The 21,847-nt window shown below is 33.3% G+C and overlaps 1 protein-coding gene across 7 annotated transcripts in view; it reads right to left on the reverse strand.

Annotated features, from left to right (window-relative positions):
* Window positions 1-21,847, reverse strand: part of FANCL (FA complementation group L) — an 82,867-nt gene that overhangs the window by 21,323 nt on the left and 39,697 nt on the right. For all 7 annotated transcript variants that reach the window (XM_020909047.2, XM_020909044.2, XM_070478604.1 and 4 more), the window contains 2 exons: window positions 14,564-14,657; window positions 9,685-9,753 (listed from right to left, as the gene is read on the reverse strand). In XM_020909047.2, coding sequence (XP_020764706.2) covers window positions 9,685-9,753; window positions 14,564-14,657 — 163 coding nt within the window. The remainder of the gene's footprint in view (window positions 1-9,684; window positions 9,754-14,563; window positions 14,658-21,847) is intronic.

Genomic DNA, 21,847 nt, shown 5'->3' on the forward strand with positions numbered 1-21,847 from the left:
GACTGAGTGACTTCACCTTACCTTACCTTACATTTCCAAACAGCAACAATAAACAACCCAAAAAAGAAATTAAGAAAACAATTCCATTTACAATATCATTAAAAAACAAAGCAAAAAAAAAAAAAAAAACACCTTAGTAATTAACTTAACCAAGAAGATTAAGGACATAAAATGAAAACACAAATGGTTATATCACTCCTGAAAGAAATTAACAGAAGACATCAATAAAAGGAATCTCAACCCACATTCATAAACTGGAAGACAATGCAATCCTTATCAAAACCAAATGACATTTTTTGGGGGCACAAACAGAAAACCCCAACTTAAAACTCATAAAATCTTAAGAGACCCTGTATAGCCATACAATCTTGAAAAAGAATAACAAACATGGAGGAAAAAAGCACAAAGGACAAAGTGGAAATCACATTTTCTGATTTCAAAACTTCCTATAAAGCTACAGTAATCAAAACAATGTGGTACTAGCATACAGACAGATAAAATACAAATGGAACAGAATAGAGAGCCTAGACATATACAGTCATATACATGATCAAATAATTTCTGACAAAGTGTCAAGACCATTCAATGAGAAAAGAACAATCTTTTCAACTAATGGAGCTAGGGGAACTGGATATCAATATGCAATAATTAAGTTGGCCCCTTATCTAGTACCATTTACAAAAAGTAACTTAAAATGGATCAAAGACATAGATATAAGAGCTGTTTAAGTATAAAACTCTCAAAAAAAAACAGGGCAGAAGCTCTATGACACTGGATCAGGCAATGATTTCTTCAATATAGCACCAAGGGCACTGGCAACAACAGGAAAAGTTAGACTTGATGAAAATTTTTAAATTTTGTGCATCAGAAGACAACAGCAACAGAGTAAAAAGGCAACACACAGAATGGGAAAAAACATTTGCAAATCATGTATGTGATAAAGGATACATATGTAGAATATATAGAGAACTCTTAAAACTCAACAACACAAACAACCTATTTTAAAACTGGGCAAAAGACTGACTAAGACATCTATCTAAAGATGATAGAGAAATGGCCAACAAGTACATAAAAAGACACTCAGTATCTCTTGGGGAAATGCAAGTCACAACTGTAGTAAGATCACTTCACTCACACTCATTAAGAGAAAATGAGTGTTTGGGAGGATGTGGAGAAACTGAAACTCTTGTACACTGCTGTAGGAATGTAAAATGGTACAGGAGCTCTGGAAAGCAGTATAGCAGTTTCTCAAAAAATTAAAGATAAAATTACCAATTAATTATTGGTAATTTAATTACCAATTAAAAGTGGGAACTCATAGAGCTATATATGCACATCCATGTTCACTTGCAGCATTAGTCCCATGAGCCAAAATGCGAAAGCAATTTAAGTCCATCAATGGAGGAAGGGATAAACAAAATGTGTTATATTACATGTAATGGCATATTTTCAATCTTAAAAAGGAAGGAAATTCTGACATATGCTACAACTAGTATGAACCTTGAGCAAATTATGCTAAGTGAAATAAGCCAGGCAAAAAAGACAAGTGCTGCATGATTCCACTTATGTAAGGTACTTAGCATAGTCAAACTATTATAGAGTCAGAAACTAGAATGGTGGCTGCTAGACACTGGTGAAGAGAAGAGGAGTTACTGTTTAATGGGTATAGTGTTTCAGTTTTACAAGATTTGAAGAGTCCTGGAGATGAATGGTAGTAGAGGTAACCAACAACTTGATGAATGTATTTAATACCACTGAAATGCACCTTTAAAAATGGTTAAGATAGTAAATTTTGTGTATCTTATCACAATTTTAAAAAATAATAAAGATGCTAAGAATATCAGGATAGGCCTAAGACACCATGACAGCCTGAGCCTGACTGATGAACAACCCCCTGTGGCTGTTTATCCATTTATATCTCCCAGATTGCGAACTCTGAGAAAAACCATGTCTTGTACAATGCTACTTAAGACCCTTAGTATTTGGTTCAAATACATTTCTAATATTCTGTGTTAACTGTTTTTAACTTCCTTTACTTTGTATTAAAATAAATTCAACATAATAAAAAAAAAATTAAGCCAATCAGAAGAAAGCAAACTAGTCTAGCTTTTTGCTCTAGGTAGGACATACCACAAAAGGGTTCTACTCTACCTTCATCAAAAAGTTGCCTATATCTAATTGTTATTATTCACACTAAAAACAACAAAATAAGGAAATAAAGGTTCACAAAAGTCTTTGCTTTCAGAGAAGGTCAAGACTAATAAAATGTGTGTGTTGCTGGCTATCAATGTTACCTTCACAGCCAGAGCCAGGGAACTACATGCTAGCAGGAACATCACTTAAAAAAAAAAATACTGTTCCATTGCCTCTGCTATCTACCAACTCCAAAATTCTGGTTTGCTTCATTATATCCATCTGCTAAGTTAGTCTGGCTTCTCATATTCAACTTTTTTTTTTTTAGCACAAAAAGAGGATGAAAGTAAGTAAATATAGCTGAGAGTATTAGTGATTCTAGCAGATCATACTTGAATTAGCATCTTTCATATTTGAATTATCATTTCTGTCTTCTGTCTACTGGAACTTTATTATCAATACAGGTACCTGTTTTTCCAAACGGATGGCTTAAAACACACATATATACCAATATTCACATATTTTAAAATAGTCCTTGGATTTAAAAAAAAAAAGTACAAATAGACTTAGTATATTAATTTGCTAGAGTCCCTGACAGTGACAAAACATGAGGTAGAGAATGTTAATAAATTGTGTTTGTGTTGAAATAAAATTGCTTTGCTGATAAGCTGAGACAATCCTTCTTATCCAAAATAATTCTAAAATATAAATCACAATATTAAGCCATTTGGAGACTGATACTTATATATTTTCTTTTACCTAGGACACTTGCTATATAAGAATATTTTATTGGTTTCCTCCAAACTAGTCTAAGTATTAGCAATACATTAACTAGCAAACTGTAAGACTAAACAGTATTTCTTAATATATGTTATGTTACTTTGTTACTTATGTTACAATGTATATATAGTCATCTACCACAACCAGAGAGCCTGGTGAGATGGATGGCTGTTTTGCATTAATCATCTCTATTTCATTTTTGAACACCAGAATACTTCCTGACTGTTGCATATAAATGGAAATATTGTCTTTAGAGTATATGTAGTTCAACATACAAAGAGAGAGATACCAATTACTTGTCATATATGGATGTGGGTGTGTTTATATATACAATTATACAACATAATACAAATGTATATTGAAAGAGGGTTAACTGTTACTAATCCAGACTGCTGTTTCTTGCCCAGCAGTGTTGGTCCACGGTTGCCATAAGGGAGCATTTCTTGTTTGCTCAGTAACTTGTAGGCAGAAGGCTAAATAAAAGAGTGTTCTTCAACAAATCTGACCAATCAATCAAAAAGACCTAAAATATGGACATCTGGGGTAATCTATTCTGAGATCCACTTTGGTGACTCTACAATGAGGTTCACAACTGACAAGCCCCCAGTCATGTACTCAGAGCCTTCAAATAGTTTATAATAGCTGACTTTTAATCATGAGCAGATAACCAAAGATGATAAGAAAAAGCAACCCAAGGAAACAGAAACTATTCAGATGGGAAAAAAGATACATATTATTAGTATCTCTGGGGACAAAAGAAGATATATCAATGAAGTAAACTCTTAAAAATTAACATGACAGTATTTAAAAAAAAAACAAAACAAAAAACTCAACAGGAAGGTTACCAGAAAATGTTGATGAAATTTACCAGAAAGTAAAGCTAATAGGATACCCCACATAGATGATTAAGAGTAGATTTAGACAACTGATGGAAAATTGTGGACTGAGTGAGTTTTAAATACACAGAAAACTAAGAAAATGAAATAGACAATTGTTAACTCTAGGTGGTAACAAAAACTGGGGCAACAAAGGAAAAATAATATTGAATACACATGGTATATCCCTGCGCATAGTATACGTATATGCTCACCATAATAAAGTAACCAGAATACTGATAATCAAAATTACAAGATAACTATCTGAGAAGAAAAAGAACACAGGAAGTATTCATATGTGTTTGGGGTGCGGGAAAGGCAGAAGAAATAGCAAAATGAAATAGCAAATCCCTCATTATCTACAGTGGGAAGTTAACAGATAATGGCCAAACCAAACCAACAAACAAAAGGTACTATAATTACAAGAGCATGTTATAATACAAATTACAAAAGGATCAGCTAACAATTAAAAGTGGTTGGCCCTGGAGAGGAAGAAAAAGATGGGAAGGACGCTAGGTCATGCTGTTTTGTCTGAAAAGAAAGCAAACAACAGCAACAACAACAAAAAACCCTTGTAAATCTAACTCTTTAAACTATGTTCATATACAACTTTTATTAGAGTATATACACTAAAAAAAATCAATAGCTTGCCCACATTATAAACTAGAAAACACGATTTAATAAAAAGACCAAATAGGCAATAGCAACAAATACTATATTATAATGAGGAATAAACTCAACAAAAATGTACAAGATATGTATTAAGAAACTACAGCTACTTAACTGGGGGACCTAAATAAATGTAGAGATAATCAGTTCCTAGACTGTGAATATATTCTTAATTGGATGGATAAATGTAAACCCAATTATAACTAAAAACTAAATTATCCTAAAGATTATCTGGAATAATAAATACATAGCATTATCAATAATATTTCAAAAAAATGAAATATTTTGTTAAATGATAAGCACAGGTTCAGATTAACCAGTGACATCCCAACTCTATAAATGAAGGCATTAAAGGTGATTTCACATTTTTAAAATTTTGCTTGCTTGTATTTTCTCTCTTTTTTTAAAGAATCAATGTAGGGGTACTTTTTAAATGCATGTTATTTTAAAAAAAGAAAGAGAAGCAGTTAGTAAGTTACTGAGTTCAATACGATACCATATCACACAAGTCAATCATATCACATAATCTCAATAATGAACTAAGTTTCTTTGTTTTGATTCCTTTAATGTCTTTTTATCCATACAACAATAAGATGTAGCAACAATAAGATGGCCAAGAAACCAAAAGTATATTTAATTAACCAATAAAGACTGAATAAAAATCCAGTTCTGAGTTCTCCAACAAGGACAGCAGAGAAAAAATGGAAAGAAAGATAATCCAGTAGATCAAAAAAGCAGAATATCCTTAGGATCCATACAGTATGATACTGAGCATTTTCTCCATCTACCATTCTATTTGTTTTAAATCAAATTTATTTTCTTAAGATCTCTTAGAAAGAGAAGAAGTTCACTATTTCCATATACATACAAACTGAGGCAAAGAACAGCCTGTGATTTGTTTGAGATTAAACAATTAAGTCAAGGCTGAACTGCAAACAGAACCAAGGATACCCAACTGCTAGTCTGTTGCTCTTAACTAATGGATCATGCTCCCTGCTATGTAATAGGATTGTTTTTCCTTTAATTACAATTTCTTCATTCACCATCAGATTATCAGCCACAGGCTTTATCATTAGTTTTGCTCTTCTTCTATTCATGGCATTACTCCCAAGAATATGAGATTTACATGATAAAAAAATATAATGACCACTGTTTACTATATCATATCCAATCTCTGAAAATTCCAGTCAGCATGACAAGGCTAGTTCACTGAAGCCTACACTTAATGGCATATTTACAGGTAAAGGTACAACTTCAGCATCTATTTTGGGTTGATCAGTGACCTGGAGAAAGGTAATTTTGTTTTTACAGAATCACTAATGTCAATGCACTTAAAATCTTACATTAGAGCATCCTATGGTCTCAACAGTCGACATTATTCACATATATGATCTAGACATACAAGTCCAAAGGGCAGCAGATTAGATACATTTTAGAGCGTTTGTGATGTTGGGAAGTAGAATAAGATAAAAATCATGACATGCTCTTACATTCCTACGCTGAAATCTAGAAAAGAAAACTGACTGGGTAAACAAAGTAAATATATGAAAAGAGGTGTGCAGTCACTCGTCTTTGAGAAGCACTCTGTTTCTCTGGCACATAGCACGGCAGCAGTAGAAGCAGCAGCCTTGCCCTTGGTGCTCATTTCTTACCACTCTAAATGCCTCCTCAGAGCCAGAATACACTGGCTGCTGCTGATCATGCTGTGAGACACCTGCACTGGCTACTAGGCTTGTCATGACGCACAAAACCCTACCATCTTCAGCTTGACACTGTGCAAGTTATAATTATTCATCCAAATGAATATGTCAGAGCAGCAGCAGCAGACCTCTCATCAGAGCAAAAGAAAAATACATCAAAACATTATCAACCCAGCAGGAAGACAGGGACCATAAGGAAAATTACCCATTTTTAATATGGATGCCACAAAGTCATGCCTATTATTTTACAGAAAGAAAGGAAAATAAAGATCTTCTAAGTTTAAAGTCCAGAAACACTGAATCCAAATAGGAAATGTACAAAAAAGAGACAGGGAATTTTTAAAAATCAATTATCTGGCACCTGTTTACAATCTTTTAAATGTAAGTTTGCTGTTAGACTACAATACTACAATTCTTTACGAACCACAACTGTTTAAAAATTGTTTTAAAAAAGTAAAAAGATAGTAACTCCCACAGAATTGTTTCCAATAGGCCAATGATAAAAGGCCACACACAGCAAAGAATTGATGTTGCTTCACACTTTCAAAACATAAAATTAACATTGCCAACACTTTTATCATGTCGAAAACACTCAAGAGTTCATCTGGAAATAGCAGCAAAATGCTTAACAATGTATAGCTAAACTCTAACAATGGACAATTTTAGTAGTATATGGAAAAGAAAAATAAAATCACCCCAGACCTCCACAAATGAAGATGCATCCAAATTCTATAAGCATATATAAAAAGGCAAGTGTAAATATAATTCCTAACTCATATTTAAATGTGAAAAAAGTATAACTTTTACAATAAACCTTCAATGAATATCTTTTTAAAACAAGATGCAAAAAATTTTCTCATTCAAGACACATAAAGCAGAAATCACAATGAAGAGACTGATAAACGTGACCACACTGAATATCAAACTTCTGATTGACAAAATATATCAAAGTTAAAAAGCATGCCACTAGGATAAGACACTTATATCCCATATAACCAATACATAATTAGTATCCAAAGTATGTAAGAAATGCTTATAATAAAAGACAAAAATTTAAGTAGGCAAAGATTATAAACATGACAATAAAGAGTATCAGTTCTTAATAGCAATTAAGATCAGAGTAAAACCAGACTGACTCAGAAAGGATGTGGGAAAGTAGAAATTACTGTGCATTGCTGGGTAGGAGTATAAAGCTATACAACCAATTTGGAAAGATAATTTGGCAATGTTTGGTAATCTCAAAGAGGTACACTACTTACAATCCAGCATTTTCACTTCAAAGCATAAACCATACTAAAAGTCTCACATGTACAAAAGGAAACACAGAAAGGTGTTTACAGCAGCACTGTTTAGTAAGAAATTGTGCAAGAAATTGTGAACAACCATATCATTAGGACACTGAATAAACTAACTGGTGGATTCATATAATGAAATGATATAAAGCATTTAAAATGTACTATAGGCATAGATCATGGGTAAATCTCAGAAACAATGTTGTTTAAAAAAGACTGAAAACACTATAGAATATGGCATAAACAAATGTAGCAAAAGAGTATGCATAGATAGCATACACATCAATTCCAGGCAAAAGGTTTTCCTCTAGAAAGGGAAAGAAGGAAAGAAAGGAAAGGAGAGAAGAAAAAGAGGAGTAAAATTTTAAGTTCCAGAACATTTTATTCCTAAGAGAGACAAAAAGATATCTGAAACAAATGTGATAAATATTAAACATGTCAAATTTGAGTTGTGGTTAAAATGATGTCTAAATTTTTATCTGTACTATACTAAGAATTCTAATATGTTCTTTTAATTTAAAAAAATGCAATTTCAGTTACTATTAATTGTTTTCTTAGAACTAATACAAAATAGAAAATCTGACATACAACACAATTAAATCTAAATCTGGATTTGAATTAATATTATAAACACTTATTCTATGTTTATATGTGCAAGGCACTTAGCTGGTGTTAAGTAGGGACACAAAATTTAGAAGAAATTGCTCTTAAGATTTTGTAGTGTTAGAGTCACAAACTAATTTTGTTAAATGGCAGGAAGGTAACTGCTAAACAGTCCTTTTGTGGAGATGCGAACTTCTTCACAGATTAAAGCCTGAGGAAAATTTGCATGATTAAACATGTTAAAAAAAAAACCAGGAAATTCATCAAAAATATATTCTTCAACCTTGGGACTTTGATAACATTAAATTATAATCTACAGATAACATATGGAAAGAGTAATACAATCTAGGTACAATGTTATCTCATGATCTCATATAATACATAAAATTCATAGAGGCAAACTGAAAATGTATAGTCATATTATTCAAAAACTATGCAATTTATGTACAACTCCAATTCTTTAAAAAAACACACACAGTATTTATGTATTTATAACACATATCACAATACCAAAAGCAAATCATAGTGTTTTTCATCATCTATATTTTGCTGTGTTTTCTTGATTTCCATTAGAAGAAGGGAGACTGTTTTGTTTTTAAAGAAGAAAATGACAAAAATATATTTTCAATGTAGATGGTATAATTTAATATTTGAAACCTCGTACCACAATGTAAATGCTGTTAGGCTTTTTTTTTTTAAAACTAACAAGACGATTACTTTATATATTAGAATTTAAATGTAAGCATAAATTTTCACTTGAACCTACCAAAATTTCAGAACAAAAATAAGAGTAGCCTCTACTCAGAGAGTATTTGTTAAATGCCACTAGGAATTTTTTTCATTTTGTATAAGAATAGAAAGATTCTCTTCATTTTGGTATTGATTTACTTGGTGAGACATTAGATTACCTGTCATTAGATTTTTCTTTGAATCTAACCACCATCCTGCCAAATCTTTAAAAGTCACACATGTCAATGTTGATGACAGAACTATTGATAATCATACCACATTTTATCTACATAATGGTACCATTTACAGTGCACTCCTAAATACATTAACTTGTTAGATATCACCAATGTATTGAGAAATTAAACTGACAGGAGGAGGAGAAAGAATCAAAGTAAGAATATTCCGAAGCATATGCAAAAAGAATATAGTATAAGTTCAAGGACAAACTAAGGACAAACACTTTAGAACAATAAAAACTGAAGAGAAATGGCAGGATTTATATTTTCATTCATAACTCATTCTCCTCTGAAAAAGATTCTCTGATATTATGTCTTAAAAATTCCACCTGATTTTTAACCTACTGCTTACTGCTTTATAAAAGAGCTCCTTAGGATTTAAAATTAAAGGATAATTTCTGTCAACAGAGCTTTTTCATGTTTATTTAACATGAAGCATAAAGATCTAAAAGTTGAATAGGGTGTCTGTGTGTATGTGTTTGGAGGATGGGGAAGTAGGTGGGGAGAGTCAGAGGGCAGGGAGAATGGACATCAACTGCTAGGCAACAGAAAAGCAACACTCTCAAAATCCTGTTTATAAATAAATGTTTAAAGAAAGCTGAAAAACCACTTTATAATGGCCACTTAAAATGCTTTTTAGCTACTTAAAATAAATTTAAGAATTTACCTGTGGTGTCCAGGAAACAGAAAATGGAACAGGAAAATCCACAACACAATCTGGTGATTCTGCAGGGTACTATAAAAAAGCATAAAATTAGGGTCATTTTTGTTTCACTGTGACAATTTCACATAAAAATATTTTAGAAAAACTGAATATATTAGGGAAAGTATTTCTATAAATGCAAAGGTATTATATATTTTTTGGTTCTACTATTATAAAGGTGTTAAGAGCTGATAAACAGTCAACAAGCTCAAGAGGTACAAAGTGTAGTGACTTGGGGATGCCAAACCAATCAGTTTTGAATACAGAGTAATGAACTAAGTTAGTTTCTGGGCAGCTGCTAATGTGATTTGAGGGGCAAACCACACTGAATCTGTTTCTTTATCTTTAAAATGACAGATCAAAATGGATGATATTTCATTTCCTTTCAGTCTAAAATTTAACCTCAAACAGCCTCAGTCACTATTTATAGAGGCAATACTTGTTAAAAGAATCAAGAAATGCACAAAATGAACACATATAGTTATCAATTAAAGTATTTTCCACAACAAAGCATTTAATTTTAGCAAGAAGACAAATAAAAAGAAACAATGAAATGCCTTCTGGTTTATTAAGGAAAAACAAAATATTAGGTTTAAGAAAAATTTTTTCATAGTTGATAAACAGAAAATTAATCCTTCAATAGTTCTATACAAGAAGTGATAGCCAAAGGACTAACCACAATTCTAAGTTAACAAAGACAAAAGATAGCTTCCTTAAAATCAATTTTGTTACTACAGAATTCTATTACATGATTTCTCTAAGATTCAGTTTGGAATCTTAAAAGTCACATGTAATTTTTTAAATGCTCACTTCTTTTCTTTAAAAAGCTAAATTTACTAAAAAGAAAACTCATTTTAGGAAAACTCCTTTCATTTGACAAAATAACCTAAGTTTTAGACTTTCACTTTTTTCAACCTTTTATTTTTAACTACTTCTCTGCAAAGCAAAAGGGCACAAAAATTACCACAACAGTATTTGTTACAAACATCAGTCCATTTGAAATCAATGCTTCAAAAAGAATTAACATTTAATTATGACAGGCTGGCTAAAAATAAACCTGTCATTGTATACTCTGACTAATGGAATCTGGCTATGCAGAACTGATATCACAAGGGTAAACATATAACTATATATAAACATATATATAAACATATAACTATGCTCTAATTTGGGGGGGAAGAAAGGAAGATCTGACTGAGATTACAGAAGAAGCCCTACTTCAGACAATTCAAACTATTAGATGATGTTCTTCCGATTATAACTGCTGCAATCACTAGAAAAACATTTGCATGCAGTTTTTACAAGTCATGTGATTATCTCAAAGTAAATGCAGGCAGAGATCTTAGCTTTCTTTGGTTTATGATTCTGCTAATTAACTCCTGACCTTGGACAAGTCATTTAACTTCTCTGGCTGTTTTATATGTAAAAATGATAGAACACAACCAAAAGCATTGTAAAATCTCTTTTCCCTCTAAAATGTGAATTTTCTGCAAAAAAAAATTAAAAATGCAAACTTAAAACCTCCTTGTGTCAAAAATGGAACATTTAGTTTACCTTGAGTTGCTGCTATTTGTCTATCTGGCTGACAATGAACAATATCAACTCTCTAAACAATCATCAATCAAGGTTAAGAACTTAATGTTTACTGTATACAGAATAGATAAACCCAGTAAAGTACCTGTAACTTTGGAAATCATTAAGTATATATGGCACATTATGATAAAAGAGAATTATGATCCTACATTCAAACAGGGCTCAGGGTACTAAATGGCACATTAGTACTGATAGAGAGCCACAAGGAGTTAAACAAAAAAGAGAGCCACAAGGAGTTGAACAAAAAGCAGGTTAAAATAAATATGATTCCACATATCTGAGATAACATTCAGATATATATTTAGGTACTTTCATGCAAACATACAAATATGTATACAATAAATTAGACTGATCTATAAATAGTTGCCTTTACTGAGTCAATGTATAAATATAGTATTATATTCACATTCAAGATCAATTCTGTTTATATAATAAATATTACATAACTGTATCAAACCTAAAAGGCACAAATGTATATAATTCTGGATGATTTATCATGACTCATCAGTAAGCATCCCTAGATACTCATTTTTGGAGTTGTGTGTATTGTTGTTATCACTCAGTCCTGTCTGACTCTTTGCGACCCCATGGACTATAACACGCCAGGATTCCCTGTCCTTCACCATCTCCCAGAGCTTACTCAAACTCATGTCCATTGAGTAATACTAACTATAATATATATAACTAAGTATGATACTGTAAAATGACTATCAAATTCAGTATTTTTCAAGCCACTAGAGATTGTCAAAGTTTTACTTTAGAAATCTAGTTTAATAACTAAAGCTCCACATAAAGAAATAAACTTAAAAATAGGTACAGTAATTAATATAGTTTTTCAAGTCTCACTTGAAACAATTCAAATTAATAACTGTAAGAGAATATATTTAATATTGATATATACTTTCATAACAAAAATATTTATTAGACTCTATAGCATACATTCCTAAGGAAAAATTTAGCCCAACTCAATTCATGACTGGACTCCCTGGCAGAATAATATATACAAATTGCAGCAGATTATAAAAATAGTCATCAGAGTGCCCATTCTCAGAAACATCTATGATTTGTTTTTCAAGTGGTTCTGATCTTAGCCAAAGCTAAGGAAACTCTGGGCTACCTCTTTTTTAAAGAAAAGACAAAAATTTCATCTTATAGTTTAGGATGAACTGTAAATACTGCATTAAAAATACACTTATAAAAATGCCAAAATTCAACTGATTTCCTTATGGTATTTCTTTTTGATTATACATTCACTTTTAATAGAGGAAGTCTGGACAGAATTCATATTATTTTCTTTGTGGGTTTTTGGAGACAGTGAGGCCGAGGGGCAGAACTGGTAGAGTTGTATTCAAGAAAAAAAACAAACACGTTACTAGATATCAAATAGTATCAGATAAAAGAAACAGATTTGTGTATTTACAAAAGTAATCATGTTGCAAGGTTTGTCAAAAAAAAAAAAGCCTGACCCTATAAAATTCAGTTTGGATTCAGATTTTGCATTGTATTAAGGACCCTTTAACATGTAAATTGTAGCTTTCACTGTTTTTAACTGACAATCCCAAATAGTCTTAAGAAAGAAATTACCACACCTGAAAAACAACTTTGGTCTCTATGAAAATTGAACTAAATGGACAATTTAAGACTAATAAGTCAACCAACCTAAGATTCATTTAGTTTCTGCCTTTTTTTTTAAATGCAGATTTCTTTTTTCTTCCTAATTTCTTAACAACTCAAAGCCTTCTCTTCTTTCTTGCCAGGGCATCCATAATAGTGCTTTATAACTATCGGTGCTGTAAAAATTCACACCTGAAAATATTCTCTAGAGAAATATTAAAAGGGCCACCTTTATCTACTTTGAAAAATTCTAAGAAAAAGCAGAGAGGATGGACCATTCTAGTGGCTAAACATCCTCCCTCTGAATACTATCAAAAATATAATTAGAATAATAAAATCTTAAGGATGTAGTTACAAGCAATGTAGATTTAAATCATTATCTCAGTTAGTAGGAAAGACTGCAAGAATTGAGGCTATCAGAAAAAATAGAATCAGGATAGGATGTATTTTAAATTCTTCATTTTGGTCTTCATAGCAGCAACTTTTATAAATGTACAAAATATAAACAAATAAAACTCTGAAGAAACTGACAGAACCTTGCCACTGGCAGTATGTGACCTTTGGAAGGATAAAAGCAGATTTCTCTTGATTTAAAAAAAATTGTTTTTTAATTAAAAAAGAATAAGTGTTTTCACTTTCATTTAATAAAAATATTCACATAACTTATTTTACAATTAATATTTATATCCCACTAATATTTTCTCAGAATGTATCACATATGAATCTTAAAACTATAAACATTTGGTGTGTAAGAAAAAGAACGAGTTGTTTCTCAGTTTGTCTGATAGAGAGGCACTATAAGATATCAACTTTTCTGTGTCACCCCAGCACAGCTTTATGTATTAATTCTCTCATGAAAAGCTTAAATGCCAGACACATTTTTAAAAAGGACAAACACAATTGATCTTTTCATCACTATAATCTTCTGAAAGAGAGTTGATTGATGACTTGTAAGAACAATAAAAAAAAGTTAGATGACCTGGTTTTCTCAAATTCTAATGTTTCTCCAGTGATTACTAAGTATATGAGTAATATCCTGAACTTGCTTGTTCTACTTATTTCTCAAAATCCACAATGTATAATTAAAAAATGATGAAATAGCTATGCATTATGCCAATAAAATTAGTAGTTACAGATCACTAGCTCTATAAATAGAGGTATCAATAGAGGTAACCTCTGCAAAATTTTTAAAACCAGAAGTAAAAAAATTTCAGCCAAGAAAATAAAAAGTATCCACACGTATGGGTCTGTGTTTGGGGTATGGTGGTAAGTCAGAAATAAGAACAAAGGTAATTCATAAAAAATTAAAAGTTGAAGACAAAAGACTCCTTAGTAGAACTTGGGATAGCAGAAACTCCCAACTCTTTTCTACATAGGATGTTACAAACATAACATTATGGTATTTTGAAGCTACCAAGCCTTATTTGATCAAATCTGAACTAAAACAGTGACATGAAATTATATCTAGGCTTTCGGAAACTTAATGAATAAATCAGAGGCATTCCAAAATAATTCCTTTAGGGGTCATATATATATTTTTTAGAAGCAACTAGCACTTGTTTACGTTGAAAACATTTTCAGAATTCACTTCACAAGGTATTTCCTGGTCAGAGTAACAGTCTAACGAAGCACATACCTTCGCCTTCAACTTGACGGTGATTAGATGCTCTCTACCAGAAACATCTGCTTTTAACTTGATGGTACTAAAGCAAGGATCCACAGACACAAGCCTGGTGAGTAGAAAGGAATAAAAAAAGATCGCAATGGGGAGGGTGAGGCTGGGGGGAGGAAGAGGTTGGAGGATGGCAGGAATTGAAAATATTTGCTATATTCCTATTAATCCATTACAAAAATTAATCAGAGGAGTTTCTGCATGCCATCCCATTCTGCTGCTATAGATTTACTACCGTTTCGACACCAGCCCAGTGCCTAATGCAGCCATAGATCTCCGGATTATTTACAACGTGTGTCAAGGCTCATGCTGTGGTCAGTGAGCACTACGTTTCGGTTTTCCATCACTGGAACCTTTGGCACACACAGCATGTTCCTGTCAGACTCTACTTATGTACACATTAAACTTCCTGTCAAACTCTTTGATCCATTTCTGTAGTTTTATACAGTATGAGACTTTTATGCTTCCTTTATTTGTTTTTCTCCTCGATGAACTTCTCCTTTATTATCAATAATGTTACTGTACAAACACCTGGTGGATATTAGTTCATATACTCAAATTGATCCTCTAAGGAAAGTGCTGTCTAAGCACAGGTACCGCCTGGTCTCCCAACAATAAATTTTCTTGTTGTGCAACATATAGCTTCTGACATTTAACCTGGGCATGTATTCAAGATGACTAATATTTTAAACATATAGCACAAGCACAATTGTTTTGGCTTTAAGTTGCTCTAAATGCATGAATTTTCTCAAATGGAAACCAATACCCTTTGAAATATGTCATTCTGTAAAAATACAGTCCCTTGAGTAGCATAAGCTACTGCCAAAAAGGATCAAATTTAGCAGTATATTTACTGGTGAACTGGGCATGTGGATATTTTTTTTGACATTTTTACAATACCATTCTCTTGTAAAGATAAAAAGTAGCCTAAGAATATTGCACAACTTATCACCCAGACTGATGGCAAAACCTATTAGAGTTCAACACTAACATTAGCCTCCTAACCCAAGAATCATTTTTTTTAAAACACTCTGTGCTGTTAAGTCACTGGCCAGATATAATAGTAAAATAGGTCAATTTCAAGAAATTCTGGGCAATAAAGCTGTGGAATACTATCTGTAATGAAAAGATCTCAAACTGAAAATACAAATCTTGAATAACAGAATAAAAAGTAAAACAGAACAATCAAAAAAATTTATCATCATCTATGAAAACTCTAGGACTTAGAAAACAAATGAAGCCAAAATTATTCTAGAAATGTCTACTTACATAAAAGTATCAATGAATTTATATAGATCATTTTTTTCTTTCAGCTTTATCTGTAAACATCACAAATTCCCCTCCCCTCCCAAAATTTAGAACATAGGACTTTATCCTATGTTTTATCAATATGACTGTAAAGGTTAGATACACGGGCATCTGACTCTGAAGACATCAACACTCCAGATTCAAGATGTTGAGAAGAACATATGTATTTATATCTTCTCTACTCATATACAAAAAATGGAATTTCAAAGAGGCATACATAAACCCACAGTTACAAAAAGCACCAACCAAAGCAAATTTTCAACAAACTGTATAAAAATGTAAAGTGGTCAGAAGTGCACTGACTGACCAAACAGATCAGAAGACAGAAAAATAAGGCTCTAGAAGGGAGCCAGCTGGCTAAACCAGAACGTCCACAGGATAGAGGGTGTTGCTGATGTGTGGGAAGAGATTAAGAGAATTTTTAAAAAATATAAGAAACCAGAATGGGAAGAGGAAATTTTAAACTAAATTATAAACAATAAAGTTACGTTAAAAATGGTAATTGCTCTACCATTAGCTTTTCAGTGAAAAATATTTATGTAGTCATAAAAATTAAACTGCTTACTAATTACAATTTTTAGAATTCAGCAATAGACAAAGCTAGCAGACTTAATTATAGTTACAGAAATGAATGTAAATATATTTGATCATTGCAATTTAAAAGATGACAAGAATTGAGAAGTAGAAAGGGGAAAGATATGAGGAGGGAAGATTAGAAACATTAAATTTTGTAATTGCTAATTTGAGAGTAAGAGATACCATCTTTAAGCAGACATGTAAGAAGTTTAAGAAACAGTAAAGCTAATAGAAGAATAAAAGAATAGTGATGAAGGGACAGAGAAGGTAGTATATGAACTAAGTTTATTTTTATTACAGTAATTAATCAGTATGTAATTCTGATAAATCAAGCAATGCTGAATATAGGCATATTTTTTAAAAATACAGAAGTTACTTATAAACATGAACATTTCATAGTGTTTGTCGCAAAGAATAAGACCAGGGATGGGAAGTGGTATGGAAAAAGCCTGTTGCTTTTCATTATAATCCCTGAATAGTTTAGAAGCATGATGAATGTACACATAGACAAAGCAAGGAGGAACATGGAGACAGAAGGAAAAACTGAATCACCAACTAGTACTTCTCATTCTCCTCATTGCTGCGTGGCATCAACATGTTCAAAATTATAGAACATCTATTAAATAAGACAGAAATAAACTAAAGTTCTAGTCTTTTGTTTGCAATCACAGGAACAAAAGATCATCTTGCCACAAAGTTTAAGATATAGAAATAATACATTAGAGGAAAACAGCTTCATGCTCAAAGTATTGCCCTGAATCAAAAGGATTATAAGGTTAATTCCATTGAACTGTAAAACATAATTCAAACTTTAAAAAGTAATAATTTCAGGTCAATCTCAGCATGGTCATTTACCCACATTGATGGGTAAATGGTAAGTGGTCACTTTACCCACATTGATTCTACTTTGAGAAAGATGAAGAAAACTAAATGTGATCATCATATTAAGTACATGTGACCTAGATTGGCAAGTGTCCTCTAGTATTTATTCTCAGCTTCTTTCGTTTGGTAACAGGATCCCTCCCTCCACAGCACTCCCAGCTAAACTAAGTTTTGGCTGGGTACACTCCATCCAGCTAGTAACCCTTCCAGCTGCCCCTGGGTATCAGCATATCATTATATTTTGGCCAATGTACTACAAGCAGAAGTGATATGTACACCTTTCAGATCACTTGTAACCAAATATTGGCCGTACCGCCCACCACCCCTCCCATTCTCTCTTCCTATAGAGAACTCAAGCTAATGTGAGCCATCAAAGTCCGTGCAGACTTTGACTCTCTGAAGACTTCAACACTCCAGATTCAAGATGCTGAGAAGAGTGCATGTATTTATATCTTCTCTCTACTAACATACAAAAAATGGAATTTTTTCAGAACAACCTCTTAACGCAGCTCTGACCAATAGAACTTTCTGTGATGATGGTATCTGCACTGTCCAAATACTAGCCATTAAACACCTGTAGCTATGGAGGACTTAAAATGTAGCTAATATAAATATCAATATTAGCCAACTCATTGGAAAAGACTCTAATGCTGGGAAAGACTGAAGGCAGAAGGAGAAGAGGGTGACAGAGGATAAGATGGTTGGATGGACATGAACTTGGGCAAACTGTGGGAGATGGTGAGGAAGAGGGAAGCCTGGCTGCAGTCCCTGGAGTTGCAAACAGTCAGACATGACTTGTTCTGTGTGACACTCTGAGGATTTGGAGTTCTTTGTGAACAGCAACTCAGCCTGTGCCTTAACTAGCATAATATATATCTCTTATCTGTTCACAAAAGAAAAGAATATCTTAATGTTTGTCCTACAGAATAGATGTTAAACGGGAAAAAGCAGTAATAAGCTCTTACAAATAAAATTAAAATCAGTTTTTCTTTAAAAATGTTACTTTAAATGTTCTATTTTACTGTTAAATTGGATAGCTCAATTTAAACAATATGAAATAATTTCTACTCATTTAAATAATACATTACGAGAACTTTATTGGAAAACTCAATTTTTTAAGAAGCTATAAAATCATATTTAAAATTTATATTTAGAAGGAGTCTAGGTATCTACTACTTAGCTAGATATATTCTAAAATTGACTAAGAAAAAATAAAAACAAAAATATAAAATCTAAAGAAATAAAACACTATACTTTTTGCACTTGAATTTCCATTATCATTTGCTGCATTTCTTACTGCTTACAATAAGTAAATGGTACTAAACTTAAAGAGTTAAGTTTTTTAAACATTTGAAAGGGATACTTAAGCTTTAGAGAGGTTTTTGTTGTTCTGGTTAATAGGTGAATGTTATCAATACATAAAAAAAAAATGTGCTTTGTATCTCTTGAAATACTTGGTATTTATTTTGACAAAAGCTTAAGTTTTACAGTTTCTTTAAATATCTAGATGCATTTATGTAGTAATAACACCAAAAGGGAGACTGAAGACGTGCATGTTTTAATAAAGCATCACAGTTTGTTTCCATCCTTAATCTTTATTAACTTTTTCCAAAAATCACTTCCCTAATTGACATTTTAACTCCCTGTCTTCTTCTGTGTGTGTGCTCACTCAGTTGTGTCCGACTCTTTGAGACACCCCAGACTACAGCATGGCCAGGCTTCTCTGTCTATGGAATCGTCAGGCGAGTGTGTGCTCCTCGGTTCTTTGTCTCATCACAACAAAGATTTGGAGTGACGGACATTAAAGCCCTCAGCGCATCACAGCTGTTGGGTCTTGGACAGACCATGTTATAGCTCCTAGACAAATTAGTGTTACAGCTCTCTTTTATTTAGAAGATAGCAGGAGAATCCATCCTCGAAGAAGAGAAGAGAGTGGAGGAGTGCGCCAGCGCAGGGTGGAGGAGGGAGGGAGGGAGAGAGAGAGCGCGCGCATGCATGGGAGAGAGAGAAAGAGTGAGAGCCTTTGGCTCCTCTTTTTATATGTTTTTTCTTCCCCCTGGGCCTGTCCTATGCAAATTGGGCTCAGGCGGTGCGCTCTTCTATCTGAGGTCCTCACTCGGGTCCTCGGACCTTCCTTTGACCTTCCTCTCCTCTATTTTCGCGGGCTTTCCCGTCCTGTCTTTTAGCCACCGCCATTTTGGACTCCTTTTCCTATTGTAACTACCTAACAGAATTTTCCAGACAAAAATACTGGAGTGGGCTGCCATTTCCTTCTCCAGTGAATCTTCCCAACCCAGGGATAAAACCCACATCTCTTGTGTCTACTGCACTGGCAGGCATATTGTTTATCACTGCACCACTTGGGAAGCTCCACACCTCTATCCTGCCTTCTGCTAGATAATCTTTCCAAGTATCTTATTAACATATCAACCATTTACTCAAAAATATTCAGTGAGTCCCCTTTGCCTGGCATATAAAGAATCCTTAGTTTAATACTTAAGACCTTTCAGTCTGACCCCAATATTAATCCTCTTACACAACCAACCAATCCACTCTGAAGTCCAAAAATGAATCACACATTTCCATCACCTCTACCTTCTCTCCTCCATTCCCACCCTTTTAAGGCTTTTTATAGTCCTTCCAAACTTTCCCACTGTTCACCTCCTCGAAGAACCTTCCTAAATTATCTGTAGTGAAAAAACACTTCACCTTTATCAAAACTATCATACAGCTCCTTTTCATGGAAGTTTTGCCTTCCAATCAAGTAACTATTTAAAATAACAAATATGTAAGTTTTATTAATATTTACCTATGGATGTGTCCATGTTCTATGTATCAAATAACATAAACAAGTTGCTGTCAGACTGGTTCATATTTACTGATTCACATGTAAGTCTTATACAATTAAAGCAAATTCTTCTTCGAATTAAAGAAAAAGAAATGCAAAAAGTCAAAATGGTTGTCTGAGGAGGCCTTAAAAACAGCTGTGAAAAGAAGAGAAATGAAAGGCAAAGGAGATAAGGAAAGGTATACCCATTTGAATGCAGAGTTCCAAAGAATAGCAAGGAGAGATAAGAGTCTTCCTCAATGAAAAATGCAAATAGAGGGAAACAATAGAATGGGAAAGACTAGAGATCTCTTCAAGAAAATTAGAGATATCAAGGGAACATTTCATGCAAAGATAGGCATGATAAAGGACAGAAATGGTCTGGACCTAACAGAAGTAGAAGATATTAAGAAGAGGTGGCAAGAATACACAGAACTGTACAAAAAAGATCTTCATGACCCAGATAACCATGATGGTGGGATCACTCACCTAGAGCCAGGCATCCTGGAATGTGAAGTCAAGTGAGCCATAGGAAGCATCACTACGAACAAAGCTAGTGGAGGTGATGGAATTCCAGGTGAGCTATTTATAACCCTAAAAGATGATACTGTAAAAGGGCTGCACTCAATACACCAGCAAATTTGAAAAACTCAGCAGTGGCCATAGGACTAGAAAACGTCAGTTTTCATTCCAAACCCAAAGAAAGGTAATGCCAAAGAACATTCAAACTACTGCATAATTGCACTCATCTCACACGCTAGCAAAGTAATGCTCAAAATCCTCCAAGCCAGGCTTCAACAGTACATGAACCGTGAACTTCCAGATGTTCAAGCTGGATTTAGAAAAGGCAGAGGAACAAGAGATCAAATTGCCAACATCCACTGGATCACTGAGAAAGCAAGAGAGTTCCAGAAAAAACATCTATTTCTGCTTTATTGACTATACCAAAGCCTTTGACTGTGTGGATCACAATAAACTGTGGAAAATTCTTCAAGAAATGGGAATACCAGACCACCTTACCTGCCTCTTGAGAAACCTGTATGCAGGTCAAGAAGCAACAGCTAGGACTGGACACAAAACAACAGACTGGTTCCAAATAGGAAAAGGAGTAAGTCAAGGCTATATATTGTCATCCTGCTTATTAAACTTATATGCAGAGTACATCATGAGAAATGCTGGGCGGGATGAAGCACAACCTGGAATCAAAGATTGTCGGGAGAAATATCAATAACCTCAGATATGCAGATGACACTACCCTTATGGCAGAAAGTTTAGAAGAACTAAAGAGCCTCTTGATGAAAGTGAAAAAGGACAGTGAAAAAGATGGCTTCAAACTCAACATTCAGAAAACTAAGATCATGGCATCTGGTCCCATCACTTCATGGCAAACAGATGGGGAAACAGTGGAAACAGTGACAGACTTTATTTTTGGGGGGCTCCAGAATCACTACAGATGGTGATTGCAGCCATGAAATTAAAAGACATTTGCTCCTTGGAAGAAAAGTTATGTCTAACCTAGACAGCGTATTTAAAAACAGAGACATTACTTTGCAACAAAGGTCCATGTAGTCAAAGCTATGGTTTTTCCAGTAGTCATGTATGGATGTGACAGTTGCACTATAAAAAAGCTAAGCACAGAAGAATTGATGCTTTTG

The sequence above is a fragment of the Odocoileus virginianus genome, chromosome 2 (genome assembly GCF_023699985.2).
Source record: "Odocoileus virginianus isolate 20LAN1187 ecotype Illinois chromosome 2, Ovbor_1.2, whole genome shotgun sequence".
NCBI classification, from domain to species: Eukaryota; Metazoa; Chordata; class Mammalia; order Artiodactyla; family Cervidae; genus Odocoileus; species Odocoileus virginianus.